At 27.3% G+C, this 24,242-nt stretch overlaps 1 protein-coding gene across 2 annotated transcripts; it reads left to right on the forward strand.

Moving 5' to 3' along the window:
- Nucleotides 1-15: 15 nt before the first annotated feature.
- LOC107448432 (serine/threonine-protein kinase VRK1) lies at nucleotides 16-23,018 on the forward strand. Of its 2 annotated transcripts, none has more exons than XM_087165991.1 (13): nucleotides 16-936; nucleotides 1,046-1,533; nucleotides 6,667-6,810; nucleotides 8,419-8,474; nucleotides 10,953-11,022; nucleotides 11,124-11,320; nucleotides 12,948-13,046; nucleotides 14,328-14,457; nucleotides 15,300-15,420; nucleotides 17,477-17,535; nucleotides 18,892-19,061; nucleotides 19,891-20,230; nucleotides 22,558-23,018. In XM_087165991.1, the coding sequence occupies exons 2-13, from the start codon at nucleotides 1,503-1,505 to the stop codon at nucleotides 22,599-22,601; spliced, it is 1,461 nt and encodes a 486-aa protein (XP_087022117.1). In that variant the 5' UTR covers nucleotides 16-936; nucleotides 1,046-1,502; the 3' UTR covers nucleotides 22,602-23,018. The 2 variants fall into 2 exon arrangements, with proteins under 2 accessions (XP_087022117.1, XP_042906562.1); XM_043050628.3 differs by having other exon boundaries at nucleotides 29-181; nucleotides 1,463-1,533.
- Nucleotides 23,019-24,242: the final 1,224 nt, after the last annotated feature.

Consider the following 24,242-nt stretch of genomic DNA (forward strand, 5'->3'; position numbering starts at 1 on the left):
CTTTCTGTTAACTTTAACTGCAGTATGCAGACTAAAACAAAACGGCTCAGAGCGAGCGGTGAGCGCCACTGTCAAGTAGATTAGAAATCAGTTGTGTTTATAAACTTTTGAAAATTTGAAATACTTTAAAAATTACTGAAATCAAACATTTGTAAATCTTTGCTATTGTCGACTGTAAAAAGTGAGCCTAATTTAAACTCTTAATCAATTTGAAAAATAATTTAAATAAATCTTTATTAATAAAAACGTTATCAGATAATATAGTTCTCTGAGAATAAATCTCTCACAATTGTTAATAAAAACAGAAAACGTATTTATCCAGATTGGAATAAAAAATATAATTCCTTTGTAGTTCTTAAGACTAATAAAATTGCTGATAAACTTAATTACAATATTTTCGACAGTATTTGCTATGTCTATATAGCTTGAAAAGTATATTTACTGTATCCATTGTATACGTACCGTTACTAACACACTACTTTATGTAAATCTCAATGTACATAATCGCACCATCCATCATTTAAAGCATTTATACCTATTTTCTTATTTAATTACTGTAAATGTAATCAACTGATGTACTTAGCAAAGCTGAGGAAATAATTTTTTGTAGACTTGTGGTGCAGATCATTTAAATATAAACACCAATTTCCCAAAAATTATATTCAGATTTACAACGCTCAATTGTTAAAAATGATTATATTTTATATCTCTAACATGTTGATCAAAGAAATGTCATTGAAACAAGAATGCAATATAAATTTTTAGAATATTTAAAGGCTAGTTTCAAGTTTTTTAATCGCAAGTTTTTGATGTTTTCATTACCTCCTTACTTAGGGGATATTTCCTTATCGTGATCTGTCTTGCCAAGGTGCCAAATAGATTTTAAACTTGAATATTTAAAAAGAAGAAAAAAAACATGTAGATGTTAGCCCGGGGGTGGCTTTGATTTATACCTATCGAGTTGGTTCCTTTCTGTAACGATTATTTAGTTTCTCGCTGGCCACTACCCGGAAATTTCCAAGATTTGACGATTATTCTGTTACAGATCACGATACGGAACTCTCCCCCTGAATGTTTAATTAAGACTTGTCACTTCTGCAGGGTTAATAAATCTTGATATCCTGCATAACTTAAAATAGTGTGGGATCGCATTTCTTAAAATTTACTAATGTTAGCAGTTATTCCCTGTAAGTAAAGCCTTTAGCCTGAAGCCTTTAAAACTCAAATTATGTGAAAAGAAAAAAAATAACATTTTAGATTCCTTTTAATCTTCCTTGATATTTTTCTTAAAGCTCTCTTGCCTAATTCAGATTTTTTTTATTTAATTTTTTTTTTAATTAAACTATTCTTCATACTTTAATTTGTAATTTTTTCTTACATTCAACTTTTATGCGAAAAATGTTTATGCTGATAGTTGATCATATGCATACAATATTTGTAGTTTGTCTATTTTATTCACTAGTTATCTGATGAGTTTAAAGTAGTGAAATACTAGTCTAGCCATGGCTAAAAATGGAAACGATGTTAAGAAAGGTAAATTTCTCTTTTTATTTATGGAATATCTATATTGATGTTACCTCCTATGTGTTATTTTTTTTTTAAATTGTTCCCTATCAATGAGTATCAAATCTAATGGTTTTTTTGGATTAAAAAGCATGATTTGAGTGTCACAAATTTGACTGTAATTCAGTTTTTTAAAAAAAAGCACTTTACCTCTTTTTTCTTCAAAAGAAAAGAAGAATATAGATATATGCATAACTAGCCTTCTGCAACAATCAACTAATCTGCTTAAATGAGCTGACATCTTTGTCCTACACCTGTATGAATTTTCCTCTTAGTTACCCCAGATTTTTTCCAGGTTGTGTAACCTTTTTAAAAAGTATTTAAAGGTGATTATACTTGTGGGTTCGCATGTGCATGTACCAGGGCTAACTGTGCTCCGGATTTCTGGAATTTTTGCCAACAGTGATCCGGAAGTTTCCGAAGATCGGAGGTCCAGACGTTTCAAGAAATCATTGATCACAGAAGTTTCCGAAAATCAAATTTTCAAAGGTGGAACTTAGAAACACACTTTATTTTATTTGTTTCTAAGGACGAGCCGGAAAGATACTTTATAAGCTTATATTCATGATTAGTATTCATTTTTTATCAGTAAATAGTTGTTATAATCATAAACTCAAGAAAGGAAGACATATTTGTGAATTTTAATTACTTCTCCAGATCATCATTGGTTATGTGTAAATGGTATAGGCAGGGTTGGGTTTTTGACGTCAAAAAGTGGTTTTTGACATGACAAGGGTATAATACTGGTTTAAACCGTCAAAAACCCGTCAAAAATGTCAAAAACTGAAGTTTGCCAAGAAAATATATAAACTTCAAAACTACCAACAGTTGCCATGCATAATATTGAAATTTAATTATACTATAGGTAATCAGCAGGTTTTAAAATATTTTTTAATTAAAATTAAGGTAAAATAACAGATTTAAAATCTCAGAAATTTATATTCAAATGCATGTGCAGAAAAATTTTGCACAAAAATTGTTTAAATATTTATATTTAAAAATTTCTTTTTTCTTTTTAATACTTAAGAAAATTAAAAGTTTATTACTATGCATTTTTGACATATAAGGAACATATAACTAATATTTATAAGGAACTTACAAGTTATGTTGTATAAATACAAACTTGATACAAGATACAAGTGTATAAAAAATTTTTTTTAATGTTATACCGAATATCTTTATTATCCAGTATGTTTATTTGAATTTAAAAGTAGTTATATTTATGAATAATGATAAATATAATTCATATTGTTCATTATATTTATTTATAATTATTACACTTATCATTTTAAAACAATTTTTATCTCTTAATTTTTTTTTCTCCACTCATATTAAGAATACAAATAATGCATATCTTGAAAGCAAGAAGTAATTATTCAACAGCTGAATATTTAGATATTCAACAAAACTATATCATATTCAGCAAAATGAATAGGCTGAATATACTGTAAATCGACACTAACTACTCTGTGTATTTAACAGAAAGCACTTAAATTTGTATTGTCTTATGTTAAGAAGATTTAAAAAAATATTAAAAAGATTTTTCTTTAAAAGAAGATGTCTAATGTACAAAACTGCTAATGTTTATCTTTAAAAATGTCTAATTTTTAGTATAATCTATACCAGTGGTGCGCAAACTTTTTTTGACCGCGACCCCTTTTGTAGAGAGAAAATTTTTGGCGACCCCTAGAGATAAATGTTCACAAATACGATGTATATTTCGAGCATTTCTTTCGTTTCATCGAATAAAAACATCATCATATTTGACTCATATTAATTTTATTTATAATTTTAAGAAAATACTTTTTGTACAACACTAAAATCAGTAAATTGCCCTTTAATGAGATGTATGTGGCTGCAAGTTTCTAATTATCTCATCGATGTTTGGATGTATGTTGCTAATTGCAATTCGCATATCATCTTCAGGTTTTAAACGCGAGTGGTATTTAGTTTTTATTGAAACTAGTTTGCTAAATCCAGTTTCACATAAATACGTTGATGCAAATTGTATTAACACTCTGATGGCATTCTTGCATAAAACGGGATATTGTTTTTCCACGGATAGCCAAAATGTTTGGCAAGGCTGAGTCTTAAATTGATTTCGAAGAGTATAATCACTAATCAGATCTATCAATTGCTCTTTCTCACTAATTTGAAGCGTTGAACTGCATATGTCAAAGGAAAATGGATCACGAATCCAACCAAGATCGTTTTCAGGAAAATCCTCGAATCTTCTCGAAAAAATTTTCTTTAACTTTTCAATGTGATTGGAAATGATGTTTTTAAATGTAAATACATCTATATTATTTTCCTTGATAAAATCGTTAAAGCAAGGGAACATGTTGGTGTTGTTTTTATTCAGTTCAGTTTGCCAGAGACTAAACTTATTCTTAAAAGCTTGAATTTTACTGGCTGTAGTTATGATAGTTGAATTCCCACTCTGCAAGCTCAAATTTAAGTCGTTAAGTTTTTCGAAAATATCAACTAAATAGCTCAGCTTCCCTAGCCAAACTTCATTGATATAATAACTTGCCAATCTATGTTTCTTTTTGATTTAGAACATGTACACTTCATTTCTCAAATCAAATATCCGTCGTAGTATTTTCCCACGTGAAAGCCATCTGACTTCGATGTGTAACAGTAATTTCTCATACGTTGAGCCCATCTCATTGCAAAGTATTGAAAAGAGACGGCTGTTGCATTTAATGTAGTTAATTGAACTAACAGCGTCTTGTAATACGTTGTGCAACTCTTCATCCATATCTTTTGCAACAAGAGCTTTCCGATGAATCATACAGTGATTAAATACCATATGAGGTGCCACCTTCTGAATTAAGCCTCTGAGCCCTTTATTCGAACCTGTTAATGCTGCAGCACCATCAGTACAAACCGCAACACAGTTTGCCCAGGTAAGGGACTTTGTTTCAAAATATTCATTTATTACTTCGAATATTTTTTCTCCAGTTGTTTTTCCTTCCAAATTTTTGCAACATAAAAACGTTTCTGTTATATCTTCATTAAAAATAAACCTAACGTAAATAATTAGTTGTGACATTTTAGTAATATTGGTAGTCTCGTCCAGTTGTAAAGCAAATACAGATGAATTTTGTATGCGTTTTATGACTTCTGACTCGATATTTCGTGACATTTCGGAAATCCAATTGCAATTAAACAGTGAGTGATGGCGATTCACTCTTTATATGTACACTGTATGGTATGCAGCATGCAGGGATAATGCATTTCATAAAAATTTTGGCGACCCCCAAAAACTTCTGGCGACCCCTAGTTTGCGCACCACTGATCTATACTATACACTAAATTTGGTTATAAATAAATTTCTTAATAATATCACTGCAGATTTTCAATAACACATGAAAATGAATACATAATATTACAAAAGATGTGAGTTTTCAAAAGTACAAGATTTTGGTTGCTATTCAAAATATAAGTGTTTCTTCAAAATTTTAAATTTTTTTTTTCTAGAACATATTTAGAAACACTATCCTTTAAAAAATATATAAATTTTATGTATTAATTAAATTTAACATATGAATATAGGTTTTTGACATTTTCGACATTTTTGACAATGAGGTTTTTGACATGACGGTTTAAACCATGGTTTAAACTGTCAAAAACTGTCACATGTCAAAAACCTGCCAACCCTGGGTATAGGTATGTGTAAAATTTTAAATATATTTTAAGTAAACTAAGAAATACTGAAGAAAAGGAAAAAAAACTTGTTTAAATTTTTTTCTGATTTTTCAATTTAAACTGTTTTTTTTTTTAATCTCAAGAAATTTTCCGGACTTTTGACTTAGGCTCACAATCACCCCTGATATATTGAGCTGGAGTTAGTGGGAATTATTCTTGCACTATCACGTGCAACTCTGCTGCATTTTGCCAGAAATTCTCAATTTCAGGCTTCATTTTCCACCCTCTGAAATCAAACTGAAAAATCTCTTTATGTTCTTATGATGACTAATGTAATCAAGAAAATAGTTCTTTGTTAGAAACTAGTTATTTTATCATGATCATGTAAAAGACTTTGAAAATTATTTTGGCATTTTGTTACTGTATATCGTGCTTCTTTATTATAATTATTTATTATAAGTATTCAATTTTATATCTATTTAATAATATTTTTATGTGTATTATAATTGTTTTATATTAAGGCACATGATACATTTAATAACTTTAACTTTTTGTGTGTTTTTTTCTTCATAATTTTAAAATTTTACCCTCAAAAACTAAATATTTTGTATGGTTAATGTTAGATTCTTTTCTATAACTATTTATTTTGCTTCATTAAAATAGTTTAGAACAGTTTTTTCTTTTTTGAGATTTCATGCAGTAATGCATTGGTATTGCATTTAGTATTACATCTCATTAAAAAAAACTGCATTTAAAAAAAATCTCTAAATAACTATTAAATATATTCATCATTGTATTTAAATGAACTATAGTATAATATTATGCATGTTTGTTCATATTTAAGGTGCAATTTAATATTTGAAATATTTATATTATTTTACTTAGATAAAACCTGAGGTCCATGTACGTGGCCATAGCATTATTCATCCCCTAGCAGTATAATTTCTATTGTTATTTTATTATGACTTACGGCAGTAAAATAGAATTCAATTCTGTGAATTTTTTTGTGCTATATTTCTTTATACTTCATTAGTGAAGAAGTTTATGTTTTTTTTTTTTTTTATCTTGTATTTTAAAGATAATTCATTTCTATCTCATTCTTAAGTAAATAAAAATATTTTTAGTTTAAAAAATCATGAAAATCTTAGTTTCCTGGAAAAGTATTTATTTGTAATCAAAATTAAGCTAAAGCAATACTTTCTGATATAAACTTTCATGTCACTTTTTATGTCACATAAAACTTATTAATCATATGTAATTTTATGTTTTCTTGAATAAATAAAGCTACTAACAGTGATTTCTAAAAATGTTTATGGTAATATACTTGAGTCAAGTTCATGAAATCCTAATGTGTGTTCAAGATAATTTTTTTTAATCTGAAAAATGTGTCATACAGTCAGGTGCAAAGAACATATTTAGCTATTATTATATTTGTATAATTTTTTTTTATAGGTATGAAGAAACCAAGATTTGCTCCAAATGGAAATAGACTACCTGATCCCTTACCAAATGGTGTTGTCCTTACTGATGTAATGAAACGTCAATGGAGACTTGGTAAATCCATTGGTCTTGGCGGATTTGGAGAGATATATTTAGGTATTAATATATATAGAGTGTAAGAATTGAAATGTAAAATCATAGCATTGTATACTCTTTTGTTTTACATAAAATCTATTTTTAACAGAAGTAAATGTATGGTAAAAATTTAAATTTTTTATTTATTTATTTTTTTATTTAGATTTTCCAATTTTAAGAGTGAGAGAATTTAAACACTATTGAATAACAATATATTTCTATATATATGAGTTTAATTTTGCCCATTGAAATCAAAATATTTGCATATCTTTCTTTTCTTTTTTATTTTAGCTAATCATCTGAATAATTAATGAAACTTAATGATTTTCATAAAAAAAATGGGCAAATGGCAATTAATTGTTCTTCATTCAAATAAGTACAGGTGCAAGAGTTTAATTTCTTAATTTAGACAAAATTAAGAAATTAAACTCTTTTGTTTCTTCTGATAATTTCATCATAATCATCTATCCTAAAGATTCTTCAGCTATGGCAAAGTGCATAGTAAAAACTTATTATTTGGCGCTTTCTAATTCAATATTTTTTTTAATGTTATTCTTTAATAAAAATCAATATTGCTGTTGTTGTAAAATATTTATATAGGTGACAGGCTTGATATATAGAGTGTTAATATATATAGTAGTTGTAGTTAACGTAGTTGTTAATATATATATATATATATATTGCAATTTATGGTTTTCTTAAATTGAGAAATTTGTTTAGTTATTTGGTAATGTGAGAAGAGAGCTTATAGGCGAACCATAAATAAATTGATTGTAACATTTTATATTTCTTAAAAATCTTGCAAAACCAAATTTATGTTGCATACCTATTACATACAAGTATACATATACTAAAATGACATACACTGTTTATATTTTTTATTTACATACTTTATTTAAAGTTTTTTTCTGGTTTAAATACATTTTTACCCTAATTTATATTATTTTTTAGTTCTGTTTAACATTTTTAATGCCTCAACATTGTAACTATAAAAACAGAAAAATTTGATGTCTATAAGATCTAACTATCAATTGAAAATGGACTGTAAACTTAAATACACAACACTCTAGCAAAAAGAGAAACTCTCCCACACACTATAAACAAATACTATATAATATAATTAGAGGTCTGTCTTAAAGCATTTGATTTGGAAACATTATTTTCCCCTCATGTTTATATTTAATCAAAAACCATGTGTTTGTGAGTCATATATGTCTCATTTCAAGTAGAAGATCAAATATATATGCATAGCTGTCAACTCTACTGGATTTTCCAGTAGACTATGGGAATTTGAAGTTTCTCCTGGTATTCTGGTTTAATAAAAATTCTACTTGTTTTTGTACATTTTAGTAAATTCTCTAAAATTGAGAAGTTTCATAAAAAAAGTCCCTATTAAAATGGATTTTTGTGCAGATTATTGCTTGCTTGAATATTTGAATAGGTGTTACTAATGCATAATGAAGTGATCCTCATTTAAAAAAAGTCAGTTTAAAACTTTTTTTGTTGTACTGACATTCTTAAAATAAGCAATTATATGAAGTTTTGGAATGTTTTGCAGTTAATCTAAAGTTCTGAAAAATTATTTTTGTACTATAAACTTTTCTCACCTATCTGTTTTTAATTTTTTAGCATCTAACAGCATTAAGAAAAAGCCTGGTTTAAATTCTGAATATGTTGTTAAAGTTGTAAGTATTGCATCATTCTTTTTTATCACACAATATACATACAGTGAAACCTCGGTTAAACAGACACTCTCAAGAGCGAAAAAAATTGTCCGTTAATCGAAAGGTGCACTAATAACGAAGTTTAATGCTACAAATTGTTTTTTGAATAATTGCAATTGTATAGAAATATTTAGTTTTAACTGTAAACATTGAACTTGATAAAAACTTTCAATGATGTTTTTTTCTCATAAATTTGTTCTAAAATTGCAATGAAATTTATATTTTTATATATTATGTATATGTTAATGAAGCATTTAAATTTTCCTAGCATAATGCAGACATGCCAACTGCTCCGCTTTGAGCGGAGTTTCTCCGTTTTAAAATTTTAACTCCGCTGCCCCGCCTTCAAAACGCTCCGCTTTTCCTGCTCTAACTGATACTAAACTGGAATATCGTCCCTCACATGCGTTTCACTTTAAAGTTGCGTTAGCTTGTAGCATGACAGTGAGAATGCAACTTATTTTGGTTTACGTAGATGTGTTAGTTTATGACAGTGATAATGTTGCTTGAAGATTGTGATTGGAGCATTGGTGGCTAAAAATTAATCACTCGCGAAGTTTTTAACATATCGCATGTTTACATCGTCGTCAGTTGATTGTAAAACGCGTTTTATAAGCAGAGAGCTTGCCGCACTTAACTATACTCTATACTAAAACGCGTTTTGAAGTTTTAAAAAAATTCAAGAATGCTGTCTAAAAAAAGATCACATCATCAAGCTTTTAAAGATGATTATGCAAAATAATTTCCTGTCCTAAAGCTCTCAAAAGCGTCTGAGAATCACGCCTATTGTATTACATGCGATATGGATTTCACTATCGCACATGGTGGTCTGTATGACTGTAGACGTCACGTGGAGTGTAAACGACATAAAAAAAATTTCGAAAGATTTTCTGCAAATAAAAAAATTAATGCATATGCGGCCTTTATTTAAGAAAATGTTTCAAGATTCTGATGAAACTTAAGTTTCCTCTGAAGTCATTCTGATTTTTCCTCACAAGACTAAACAGTCTTTCACAAGGAACACTACTGTGTGGGATTAGCAATATCCTCTTCATAACAATCGGCAGAATGTTGTATTTTAAACAACCTATCTGATCCCGTCTACCCTTTTGTAAGTCTGAGAAATCTTCACAAAAAAGATCTACGAAGTAGTTGACTGCACTGAAAGATTTTTCCAGTCTTAGGTTAATGTCCGCAACTTCTGTATTTAATAAAGCAACATCCCTCTAGGGGAAATTTTTTGCTTATATATTTGCATGACTGGGAATAAAAGTTTCTGACACTTAGATAAAATGTAGACAGAACATCTTCAGTCAGAGAATTTTCTTTTAAAAATTGCCTTGTTTGGCAGCCTATAACTAAATCTTTGTTTAACTTCTGCCTTTTTCTATTGGAAAATTCAATTGTAAGTATGCTTTTTGCCGGAACAGAAACTGGAGAAATGTAACGTGACGTGCAATTAACTTAGTTAAGAGCATCTCCAACTCTCTTCGAAGGCAGTGAATCAAAGGTTCTTCTGACTGCAACAAAATGTTCACAGAACAGAAGAGAGGTAACACAGGTTCCAAAAACAAAAGATAAAGTTTTGTATGTGGATCTAGAAACATCTTTTTTATCTTTCTACATTTCTCAGATGTACCATCTTCATTTTGAAAAAAAAGGAAAAGACTGTCCCACTGCTCAAGAAATCTTTCAATAACATTAAGTAAAGACAACCACCTTGTAGCCACATATTTAAGTATTTTGTGGTTATCAAGATCACAAAAGATCTGACAGGCTTTAAAAGCCTCAATCCTCTTTGAACTTTTTTTGAAGTAATAAAATACATCAATTGGAAAATCCTCCACATTTAATGGCAGTTCTTTAGCCCTCTTTTTAGCAGCTAAATGTAACAAATGACAAGCACATTTGTTTATTATCATTTTGAAGTTCGTTTCCAATAAGTACTTTGTAAGACCCTTATGCATACCAATCATTTATGAAGCATTATCGCAGGAAAAGTTGACACAGTTACTTCAAGTAATCTATCTTTTTGACAGTTCTTCATGAAGCAACTGGAACATATTTTGCCCAGTAGCATCTACTGCTACTGGGCAAAATTTTTGCACTACAAAGCAAATAATGTGTTGTAATTTCTATGCTCTTTTAATTTCCACTTTAATATTTGCATTGCATTTTAATACTTTATTATTATATTAATAAATATTTTGTATATTCAGTATTGCTTCATTACTATATAATGTACATAATGAGGCATATTTAATGTACTAAAGCGATTGATCATTGACTGCAAAAAAATTGCTCCTCTTTGGTATGACTAAAGGTTGGCATCCCTGATCCCCTTCATCTTTTATTTATTGAGTAAAATACTGCCTCAATTTGCACAATCCTTATGTGTGAAAACCTGTATCATGTATTTTTTCTCTCCCTAATAATTAGGAGCCACATGCTAATGGACCATTATTTTCTGAAATGCATTTTTATCACCGTGTTGGTAAGATTGAACAAAGTAAGTATTCAAAATCATTTGTCTGTTATATTGAAATCCTTGTATACTATATGAGCTGTCTCATAAAATCATTCTTTTCTTTTATTTTTTGCAATTTATAGTCGAAGAATGGAAAGAAAAGAAGAAATTAAAGTTTTTAGGAATGCCAAAATTTATTGGATCTGGATCCCATGAATATAGAGGCGTCAAGTATCGTTTTATGGTAATGGATCGATTCGGTGAAGATTTACAAAAAAAGTTAGATCGAAATGACAAAGTGTTTCCTATGAAAACTGTATATACTGTTGGAAAAATTGTCGTAAGTATATTGCAAATATAATTTTTAAAAAGCTATTATTTTTAACACCTCACCATGTTGAATAAAATAATTGAGTTGAGTAAAATAATAACATCGTTAATAAAATTATGTTAATTAGTAATTCAAATTGAGCATTACTGATTTTACTTTTTTAAATTTTTTTAATTACTATTGCTTATAGATTAAATAGTAAGTAATTAGTTAATTTAAGTTGGAAATTACTTTTAAGTATGCTTCTCTCTATGTGCAATCTCAGCATTAAAAGAAATAATGTTTTCTTGTGTTCTTTTTTAATCAATATATTTTTATTGTTATCTGTTAGTGTTCTAAAAAATTCCAACTAATGGTTTGTTATGAAGATGCAATATTTTAAGTTAGCAAGTGATGATTTTAGAAATACATATGTTTCATTGGTTCTCACTTTAAATCTGCAATGATATTTTCCAGGGATAACAAGTTTCATTCATAGTAGAAAAAACTGCTCTGCATAATATAGGTTTCTTCTGAACCAAGTAGACGAAACTGTTTTTTAAAAAAAAAAGGAAATATTAAACCTATTTTTCAAATACTTAATATTTGTTTTCTAGCTTAAATAGTAGTATTAATTTTCAAACTAATTAATCATTTTGCATAAGTAAAAACTAAATCACAACAATTGACTTTAAATTAAGAAAATCAACTGCAGTTAAAAATGAAAACTTGTTGATCCTATTATAAACTGACACCATTTGCTGCCACTGAAGTTCCCTTTCATCATTGACTCCATAGAAGTGCAACATCTTTAAGTAAGGAAAGCCTTAAACATTTTTTTTCTTTCTCTTTCTGTACTGTTCCAGGTTGCAGTAATGATACTGATTGTTCACCAGACCGCTGAATTCGCCCACATCAAGGAGGGAGAGAAACAGCTTTTTTCTGTAGTAGTGGTGCTACTGTCATTTTAGTTTGGAAATTATCTCTGCTTCAGCCAGTTAGGGGGGAAATCAAAAGTTCTGTTTTTGCTAACTATCATTTTTTTTTAAATGCTACTTTAGTAATAAATTACACATTAAGCATATACACTAGTATAATTCTCATTGATTTCACAATTACAAATATTATACTGATTTTTGTCATGAAATATAAATATGAAATAGATAATATAAATAATATGAGAATAGTTTTTGCTATTTTTTTCCCCTTTTAATTCTAGTATTAGTCCTTTTACCTTCATATTCAGGTGATTAAATTTTATTTTTAGAAACAAAAATATTTGTTAGAAAAAGTTGAATAAAATTTTACCAAAATAAATTATTTGTATTTGGAACAGTACTATTTTTTATTTTCAAGAACTAAAAATAAGCTTTTTTTTAAAATAAAAAAAACATTTCTATATTTAGTTTTAGCATTGTTGAATTTGCATGCTTCTGCTAAAAGCATGATAGCACTTGCAGCAACAAATCATGCTTTAAAATGAATTAACAGCTAAGAAGCTCTTCTTGCACTCACCAGTATTTATTTTTTTCCAATCTTGTCAACTTTTATTATTTTCGTATCATTTATTTGGATTATTATTGATGTATATAGAATTAATAAATTATATTAAATGCTTAATTTTATGAATTATAATTTTCAGTATTATTTCTTTCAGTTAGATATTTTAGAATATGTTCATAGTCACGGCTATATTCATGCAGATGTCAAAGCTTCAAATTTGCTAACTGGCTATGGTTCTGAAAAAGAAAATGAGGTCAGTCATGTTTCATGTATTTTGTATATTTCAGTTAAAATTTAATTTTAAAATTTATTAAATTTAAATTTATGGATTTAAATTTATTAAATTAAAATTTATTTAAGTTGATGGAGAAGTTTTTACCTTATTGTAAATATGATAGACAAAAATTAATTTATTTGAATAAAAACTTTCTGTATAAAAATGTGAAGTTAGATGCTTTAAAGCAAACAAATTTTGTTTGGTAAAAAATTAAAATAAATTTGCATAGCTCCATCTCTTTGCAATAAATAAACTCATGCACAATTACTTTTGTATTAATATCTTCTACTTTTTATTCAATACTGCTTTATGTCTATGTACTCTTCTGGATTTGTCTCTTTTTAGCACAGTTGTTATGGTTTTCCTTTTCAGTAGTAATATAATAAATTATCTTTATTATTAAGCTTTTCATTTAGGAAATATTTACTGTATCAAAGAGTTGTACAATTCTGGGTTTATCTTTTTTTTTTTTGTTAAATGTATTGTGGTCTTGTTCAGTGAGCTCTTGTTGTTAGCATAAATTATCTTTATTCTTAAATTTGCTAGATAACATTATTGATGTTCAAGATAGTACTGTCTTAAAATAGTTAAAGAAAAGTGGAAATTTTATGTAACTTTGATATTGAAATACTATAAATCTTCTTGTTGTCTACAATTATTTTCTAGTTGTGGGTTTGCAAAAAGGGGAAAAAAAAATAAGCATTTTTCAGTTGCATGCTAAACTGAGATAAAAATTATTGGAATAACATTACTAAAGTATCTCTATTGCTAAATTACTTTCTCTGCTGCATTCCTCCTAATTATTATTTTTTTTAAAAAAACTTCCATGCTCTCACATAAAACATAACCTTATTTTGAATTCATCGAAAATAAGAGACTGTATATTATACTAGAGATGAAAGTAACTGGAGTTACATGAATGAAGCATGTGTATTGTTAGAATGCTTTCTATATTGCTTTCTTCCTAATTATTATTAGCTGAAGTAGCTTTCATGCTTATATATAAAACATAACCTAATTAGAAATTGCAAAAAATGTGTTGCAAGCTATACCTAATACTTTCATTCTTGCCATTTTTAGATAGTTTAGTGACATTTATGTGTAAATTTCTTTGTTTTGATTTTTTTTTCTTACTTCCTAGAGTAAGTTTCAATCTTTATATTTTAATTATCTCACACCTACTTTTAATTTCAATGCATTTTTCATTTAATTTTATACATGGGCATGTTATGTTTAATCTATTTACTTCTCTTTCAGGTTTATCTCATAGACTTTGGTTTAGCTTGCAGGTATATAGTTAACGGTCAGCATAAAGAATTGAAAGAAGATCTTCGGAAAGCTCATGATGGCACAATAGAATTTACAAGCAGAGATGCTCATATTGGGGGTAAATATAATTCAATTCATGAACGATGACTTTTTTTTTAATTTTATAGTATTTTTTTATCTTGCCTGCATCTATTAAACAAGCTCAGCTGTAGCAAATTTATGCTGAGATATTAAGATAAATTACTATTCATTGTTTCTAGGCATCAATTGCAATTAATTTGAGGGGGAAATAACAAAAGAAACCTAATTCTTAAAAATTTAAATGAGTATAAGTAATATTTAAAAAAAAATATATGTAAATTAATATTATGCATCATAACTGCTTGGTTAATTGAAATGAAATTTTTTAAAAACCACATTTTTCAGTTATCTGAAGTTGAATAATTTAAAGTGGAATTACTTTAAGTCATGGTCATTTCTAATGTCAACACTTAACAGTTTAATTTCCTATTCATTAAATTTCTATTTTTAGTAAAAATATTGTTTTCTTCAATTATTATACTAATTTTAAGGTCATTCCTTAATTATTTTCAAAAAAAAAAGTCCTAATGAGTCCTTAAATATTGTTTTGTTAAAAGAGTGGGAATCCTGTATAATGTTATCTTCGGTTTTTTATGGTTTCAACTAAACTTTAAGGAATTTACATATTGAATAGTAAATAACACAAGTCATATTACGAACAGTACAATAGCAATATAGAATGGCATGTTTTTCAGGCCTAGTCACAAAAATAAATCTGATGTAGTTACATTGTAGTCTTATTACGAGTTTTAACTGCTAGTGGCTTTCGTGCTTAGTTGTATACAATAAGCCATCCATAAAGTGAAAGCTTAGTTTATTGTGTGCTATGTAACCTAAAATTAAAACTGAAGTTTTAAAATTACATCTTTTTTATTTTAGCTCATTCACGAAGAGGAGATTTAGAAATATTGGGTTACAATATGCTTCAGTGGCTTTGTGGTCGCTTGCCATGGGAAGAGAATCTAAAGGATGTTGAAAGTGTTAGTAGACAGAAAAGCATGTAAGTTATTTATTTATATATTTTAACAAATTTATTTTTGCAGTTTTGAGATTTATTTTGAAGTGTCATGTGGTTTCTCTTTTTATTACAGTCAAACTTTTACTGCTGATTATATTTAGAATTTGAAATAATTTTTATTTTCAATAATAGTGTTCGCCGTATAGTTCATTGATATTTTGACATGATTCATTTATGTGTTCATTGTTTTAAATAATTTGTGTTCATTGTCACTGCTTTGCCATTTTGATTTAATTTTACATCCAATCAATCAATTTTTAATATTTTGGCATGAATGAAATTAAGCCATAGGCTACAGAATGTTTAGGTCATTATTGCCAAGTAACAATTGTGTGAAGAAATAAATTGTGCTTTTGGAACTGAAATTTTCATAAACTATTGAGATTTAGTTTATGCCATGTTTCATGCTAGTTTTAGTTTATATCATGTTCAATGTGATTGCCATCAAAGGCTATGATGTGGCACAGATCTAGCAAACTTTTGCAAATCTTACAGAAAAGTTAAAACATTGATGCTTTTAATGGTGGTAGATATATGTTCACAAATGCTGTATTTCGACATTTTTAAGAAAAATCGAATCAATTCCAAGATGCTCTGTATTCAATCATTAAATTTTATCTCAAACTCACTAACGTTTTGAAAACGATCAGGGGAATTTTTTCCATAGAGTAATTATTGCCACCCTGTATATTGTAAATAAATATGATCATGATCAAATTGTAGATTCATTTTCCAAACTGTAATTATATACTATATATATAAAAAAGTAAACATTAAGTTTTAAAAAATTATGTATGTTTGCTAATGTGAAGTGCGCGTAAATAAAAATGACCCAGGCTGCAGAAATTTTGATCTAATGATGGGATCTTCACATACTAAGACTCGATCCTAACAGTTCGAGGGGGTGACTACAAATATGCTAATTAATTAGTGCATACAATATTTTAAGCTATATATTTAAGAATAAGCATACCTTTTTTTCCTGCATTTGGATTTATGACCCTCAAAATATAGGAGTTAACCGCTATATGGGAAATATGGTACAAATATGTTTTATCAGGAGAGTGGTCCGAAGTTTGGACCCCTTAATGATAATTTTATTTTTTGTGTATTTTCACCATATCTCATGAATTAATTATTTTTTATAATTTTATTTATTAACGGTCAAAAAATTTTGAATTGCAAGGTATACAAGTTTGAACAAAATCGGTTTAATAGTTCCTGAGAAATCAAAATTTAAAAATAGGACTTTTTCACAATTCCATTTCAAAGGAACTATATATTGCCAAAATGTTGCATTTTGCAATTAAAATTACATTCTTTAAAATTATGGAAAAATTTTTCACCTTGCAATTCAAAATTTAGATAAAGGAATTTTATAATTATGTGCAAAAATTTTTTTGATTTGCACGAGAAGTTCTCGACATATGGGGAAATAGACTAAAAGGAAAATTAAAATGAATGGGTCCAAACTTTGGACTGATCTCCTGACCAAACTTTTGCGGTCATATTTCCCAGATTGCAGCTACCGCATATAAGTTGGAGGTCAGAAATCCGATCGTGACAAAAAAAAGCTGTTTATTCAGAGGAGAAAGTACATTTTTGTGTAAGATTTTGTAACTTAAAATATTATCTCCACTAATTAATTTGAATATTTGAGGTCATCCTCTCTCAAACCATTAAGATTAAGTCCAAGTACATGAAGACCTGATCATGAGATCACAGATTATTCAGGGTGGTTCTTAAATTTAGGATATAAATCTTTTATTATTTTAACATATATTGTTGTAATTAACCTAATTTTTTTTCTGTTTCATAATAATCCTTATAAAATAAAATAATGAAAAATATTTTATAATATGCATTTTAATATTGTATGGTATCATAAGTAAATTTTAAAAAAATTCTGTTTGTGTATTTATAGATACCATTCATGCAGCCAAACAAATTATTAAATTTTATCGGTAGTATTAGAGTATTTTAATTTACTTTTATATTACAGATTTTTAAGTAAATTCATTTTAATTACTGTTTTCAGGTACATGTCTAACATTTCCTCCTTAATTAAAAGTTGTTATAATAAGAAAGCTCCGCCTCGTAAGTATAATTATTGACAACATCAATATTTTAGTTATTCCAACTAAGTTAAACTTTTTCATATAATCTGCATCAGTACCATTCATCTGAGTGAAAAAATAATTTAAAGAAATATTTCTTTGTTGAGGAAGGTTAATTTATTTGTTTTGATTTAATAAAATGCTATCAGGAGTTACAAACTTGTGTATGTAGAAATTCATTCTACTTTGAGCGCTATTTATTTTTTCAAGAGGAATTTATACTTCTACATAACATTAATTTAAATAAAAAATATTTTTGATATGATTGTTCAGCACCTCCACACTTAAAACGATTGATGGGTGCCCACGGGCATAGAATCAGGAATCCCTCTCTTGTTGGTTCTTCAAAAATTATGCTTATCATGTTGAAATTTAAAATAATACAATAGTTTATATATATTGATTAAGTTCAAAATATTTAGCAAAAGTTTTGTGTAAGGAGTTAATAAAATTTTTAGAGAAAAAAGTAAAAATATTTTAGTTGAAGTTAGGGAGTAAAATAAACATCCTCTCTTTCCTAAAAACGTAATTTTAAACAGACAATTATGAATTCCGATGATTAATACCATATAAGCTGTTCAAGGAAACTGATATCAAAATAAGTAGCTTAAAGCTTGCAGGTCAAATCTGTCGAATGAACCCTTCTTCCTTGCCATTTCTTCAATTACAAACCAATGGGAACTAGAATTAGAGGTAAAGCATGAGATCAGATGGCTTGACTGTATGGAAGAGGATTTTAAAATCCCAAGAATTACTAACTGGAGAACAATCGCAAAGAAAAGAGCAGAATGGAGAGAGGGTTCTAGGGAAGTCTGGCTCACAACGGACTGTCTTGCCAATAGAAGAATAAAAAATACATGGAAGTTATTTCCTCTGTATGTTAGGGGAGTACATGGAGATGCAGCATAAGTATTTGAAGACTAAACACCTCTGTAATATTATAAGAAAGGAAAATTCTATGGATTAATTACATGTACCTATAATGTTTGTATCATATTTTAAAAACAATAATTATGAAAAATAATTATCACATCACTCACAAAAAGTTGAAGTTAAGAAAAAATGATTTGAAAAATTAAATCTTCTTATTTCTGAATATAAACTCAAGTTTATATTTCGTTGGGACAAAAAAAAGAAAAGAAAAAAAAATTTTTTTAACTTGTGAAGTTAAGGTAAGTCCCACTGAGTCTGATTAGTCCCTCTAAGTTAGATTAGTCTCTGGATTGTAGGATGGCGCATTTATCTGTCCCAATTTTTTTAAATATCCAGTTTCCTAAATGATCTATTTTTTGTTTTTATTACATGCAATGTTGCAATTTCTTTATTCGGTTTTTAGGTGGCATTACTGAGTATTTTACTTATATTGCTGGCTTAACATTTGAGGAAGAGCCGGACTATAAGCATTGTAGAAACATCTTATCTGCTGCAATAAAAGCTTCAGGATTTCAAGATGATGGTTTGCTTGTATTTACTTCCACGGATTTGACAAAGCAACCCCTGCGTAAGGTAAAAAAACTTTAAATTATCTATAGTTGTAAATCATTTGTTATATTTCAATGTGTATGCACACTATATATACAAATAAATCCAAAAATTAAAACATTTATTTTGTTCTACTAACCATGTAACTTGAAAAAAACAAGTTAACCTTATTTTCTAATAGTATTGGTATTGCCTGTACACATGATCAAATCTATCTAGTGGCACAGTTAGTTAGGGCATTACTCAAATTGCTATTTGAGATCTAAAGGTCACAAGTTCAATCTTGGCAGCCAAGTAAACAAAATGCTATTAGGTGTATAAACGCTGTTAGGTACAGTGCACTGTAAATCTGCCATGATTAAAGTTCGCTTGTTGGTGAGTTATCAAAGTTTAAAGTAAGGGATTCTGCACAGGCAATATTCCTTTTTTTCCAAGGTCAAAATTTTGTGGTATTCCTACCATAAAAGAGCTCTAAAAAATTGTGTTTTGGTGCTTGATCAAGGTTGATTTGTATGCACTCTGGATCTATGAATGTCATGCATTTTTAAAACTGTTGTCCTATATCATCATGCTACAAAAATTAATTTCAAATGTAATTTTGCTATCCTAGCTTCCAGAAACATATAAATTATGAATAATGGATAATAGTTTCAAGTTAAAATGTTGATAATCAAAATGAGTTTTGTTTACTAAGTGAGAAATTCACATTTTGTTAATTTTTAAATTTTCAAATAAGAAAAATTTATCCCACACTTCTAATTTTATATTGCTAAATGTATAAAAAAAATATTTATATTTTTAATTGCGAAATCTATAATAAAAATGTTGCTAAATGAAATGTAATTTTTTTCAGGGTCTTAAACGACCTGCAGAAAGAGGGAGTTATAGTTTTTCACCTCCTGCCAAGTCAAAGAAATTACACGATTCATCTGACAATAATGCTTCCCCCATACCACAGAGGAAGTTGCGAAGAGTTGCCTCTGCAACACAAAGTATGCAAGCTTCTGGCTCTGGTCATACCAATTCTAACAATTCCTTACAATTTCTTGAAAATCCAACTCCTGCTATGTTATTAGTAATGCAACGTAATTTGGAGCGTCAAATGCAGATTTCTAATTTATCTAAGACTGGTGTTGTGGATCAAAATGGTATAAAAGCTGTCCTTCTGGCTGATCTTTGTCCAAGGAGAAGAGGTTAGTAAAAATAGTTCTTTATATATAAAAAAAAAAAATTTTTAGAAGAATAGGTTTTGCTGGCAAAATCGTAAACTTTGGTATTAACAATGTTACGTATTTGTCGTGGTCTATTTTAGTTGACAGCTACAAATCTGCCGTGTAGTTGTGGTGTGTATTAAAAACAAAAGCTACATAAAAATCCGTGTTGTAATATTATGCTTCATATTGGTCATTAAATCAATAAAAATGTAAAACATGTTTATTGATATTGTTATTGAAATCTATTATGTTAATTGAGCTTTCAGAAATACAATTAAACCTCTACATGAACTTAAGAGACAAAATTTTATTCTAAAGAAAACCAAAATACTTTATTCAAAAGTAATAAATATTCTTGCATTTAACTTTTTGTTTTAAAAGTTTGTGCATTTTATAACACTTTTAAAAAGCTATCATTATTATAATTTTGACTCATATATTTCTCCATACTAAAAATATATATATATATTTTTTTTTAAGCAAAATTTGTTTAACAGAAAACTTTTAGTCTCCACTTCTAAACATGAAATTATTTTCTTTGTTCTAAAAATTTTTATTTTTGAATGTAGAATTATATTCTGCTATTAATTTACCTCTTTTAATCAATTGAATAAATTTTACATCTTTAGTTCTTTTTTTTTTTTTTTTTAAATTTATTTTTAGCTTTGGTTTGCATGTTCAATTTTAGAAAGAGAAGGGTATCAAGTTGACTTTTAAGTACTTTGAAACATGCAAAACTAATGATCGATATTTGTTCTTTACTTGAAAGTAATTCATAAAAAACGGAAAGAAAATTGAATTTGGAAATCAGTTTTATTCTTTGTAGTATTTATTTGCAATAGAATGAAAGTTCTTTTTCAAATTTTTTTTTTAAAGTTAAATGTAACTAAATTTAGTGCTCATCACAGAAAAATATGGGTCGTTGTTAACTATAAGTTATTTTAACAACCTTAATATTCCATTAAAATATTTGAATAGCTTTCAATTATTTCAAATTTTTGCTTTTTCTTTTACAATCACTGCAGTTGTTACTAATGTTGAATGAAATTGACAAAATTTGTATGTAAACTAAAAAGTTTAAAAAGTCTAGTCATGAGTTTTAAATGAATCTTGAAATCATTGGATCCCTGTTTTGTAGTTATATTTGATAATAAAACTAATCATGCTAATTAAAGTTGTAGGGGTTCAAAATACCCTACTCTCAGAAGCTGTCCTACAAAAATAAGCATTACATATTTTCTATCATTTAAAAACTAGATAATTATTTCATTTAATCTTTTTTCTGAATAAATGTATATCATTAATATAATGGGAAACCGATACATGGTTGCGAAATGTTTTGTTTTTGTTGAAAAGACATATTTTCTGATATCTTCTGCACTGCTAATATATTTTTAATTTGAAAACCAAGATAGGGATGTAATCATTTAAATCAAGAACTTGGCAATAATTTGTAAAATTTAATAGGCAAACTATAGAGTCTTTACCATTTTGGTGTAGCTTGTTTGCCTCGATAATTTACCACCTTTCAGATTTTTTAGTAGAAGAATGTGCTCTATTGTTGTTCTATACTCTCTAAGTTGTACATTCTATTATTCTATATTTGTATTTTTTTAAATATTCTTCTCGTCCTACTTTAAATGTATGATAAGTAAATCCAGTTATTTAAAAAAATTAGAGAGGTACAATTAGTATTTACATTTGTTGTAATAAATTTAAAATATTTTATGTATAAAAACTTATGGCACATTACAAAAGATTATGTTCATTTCCTTCAACAAAAAAAAAGTGGCTACATGAAAGATTTAATAATTGTTTTTATTCTTATTATAAAAATTATATTTAAAACTTAGTTATTTGATTCTCTTAAATACAAATAAACTTACTCCCAAGTCTATAGGCTTATTCCTTAGATCATTGCTACTTTACTTTCAAATTTACCATGAAACAGAGCTTGTAAATTTGCAAATTAATTTAATATAATTTTGCTTTTATTTTTTAAGGTTAAAAATTAAAAACAATGTGATCTCTAAGAAGCTGCAACATGATTTTAGAGATTGGTGAATAGAAACAAATCCCTCAAGTTATTTTGATAAATTTTAGTTTACACATTGAGAATATTTGTAATAAATACTTAATCATCCCATTATTTGTTACAAATATTTTTATATATAGCTGTATGAATGAGTTTTAAGAAATAAGTATAAAGCAGTATGAATGAGTTTTCTTATAAATGATTCTTATTTCTTTAATGCATGTGTTAATTTTATTATTCTTAATTTTTTTTCCTTCCTTTTTCTCCTTAGCTCGGCCACAGAGAATTTTATTGAATGGATTCAAAAACAGATGAATGATCTGTTTTATGCATACCTTTCAAATAGACTGCTGTTCATATTTGAATGGAAAGTTTTAGCATTTCTTTTTGCAAATTTTAGTTTTTGTGTTGACTTTTAGAAAATAGCAATAAAAAGTTAGGACAATTATTATGGAAACTCTCAAAGTCATCTGTTTAGAAAGACCGACAATAAATTAAAATTAGTTGTTACAGATTCATGAAATATGTTGTACTATTCTTAGTTACACACTGGTAATAATCCAAGAGTAAACTAATTTATAATTGTTAAAAAGGACTGAAAAAAATCGACTGATTTGAAAAGATTCTCTTCTACTATCCTTTGTATATAATAGAGAAAAAAAAAATTAGTATAATGTAAATACTCTATCTATGTATTATATGAAATTGTATAAATTAAATTTTTAATAATTATTTCTGTGTTATTCTTTTGTATATTTTAACTACAAATATTTAATATGCTGATATGTTAGAGGATAACTAAAATATTGTAAGTAAAAATTATATCCACACTACTTAAGCATTTTGACAATATTGATGTTGATATATAACGCTAGATCAAGCATAAATTTTAAATTTTGCTACAAAATTTTTGAACCTCTAATCTTCTTTTCTTTCTTTTTTTTTTACAGCAGAAAGCACAGAAATCTTAAAGGTGGTGCTGAATTTAAGACTATTAATATTTCCTTAATTAAATCTTAATTTTCAAAAAATTATTTACTAAAAATGCCTTTTTGTACATTCTATTAATTTGTCCATAATAACTAATATTGTAAATAAATACATTGTAGAAGAAAAAAGAATATTGATAAAATTTTAAGTAAACAATTTCAAATTGTTAAAGTTATTAAAAAAATTTATTTATATTTTAACTACTGATGATTTTTAATGTATAGTTTTTAATTTTGAAAAATGATACAACTTACTTAATAAAGTTACAATAAAATATTACATTTTTTTAAAAAATAAATTTAATTTTTCTCTTAAAAATGCATGCACAATTTCATAAATAAAATGAAGAATGTCATGCAAGTGTATTACTATATAATTTTTTTTTGTGGGTCAAAATCTTGTGCTAGTAAAAATTTTAAAATTAAGTTATTGTTAAAGTAAATAGAAATTTAAATAAATGAATCTGTTTTAACTTAAGGATATTGCTTTATTTTCCTATGCTTCTCTATTTCTTTATTTTCAACAATTTATAAATTCACTTTATTAAATACAGCTTTATGTATCTAAAATTTACTCAAACCATATCAATCAAAAGTAACAAATTTTTTCACTATCTGTGTGAGTATAAATACAATTCGGATATTTTTAAAATCAATCCATTCATTATTAAAATTGAGTACAATGAAATTAAGACATGCTAAAAAATTGGGTAGATGAAAGAAAAGGCAGCACTTTAATTTCAACGTACAAAATAATAAATAATTTTCAACATACAAAAAGTGTTAGACTTTATTACTAATTTTAAAAAACCATTCAAATGTATATTTTCCAAAAAATATAGTTGATTGCAAAACTAAAGTATTTAAATTTTCACATTGCTTTTGAAATTTGTAAAGCAAAAAAAGAGAAATAAAGATTTTATTTTCATACCTAGTTTAGTTGGTTTTTATTGATTAAAAAATATAT

Source organism: Parasteatoda tepidariorum, chromosome 6 (assembly GCF_982258835.1).
Source record: "Parasteatoda tepidariorum strain Cologne lab strain chromosome 6, Ptep-v5.0, whole genome shotgun sequence".
Lineage (NCBI taxonomy): Eukaryota > Metazoa > Arthropoda > Arachnida > Araneae > Theridiidae > Parasteatoda > Parasteatoda tepidariorum.

Excerpts from the sequence above, each read along its gene's own strand:
- LOC107448432 (XM_087165991.1), top strand. The coding sequence starts at position 1,503 with ATGGCTAAAAATGGAAACGATGTTAAGAAAG. Across the intron at positions 6,811-8,418 it reads ATTTGGAGAGATATATTTAG|CATCTAACAGCATTAAGAAA; the intron begins GTATTAATATAT and ends TTAATTTTTTAG. Across the intron at positions 19,062-19,890 it reads CAAAGCAACCCCTGCGTAAG|GGTCTTAAACGACCTGCAGA; the intron begins GTAAAAAAACTT and ends AATTTTTTTCAG.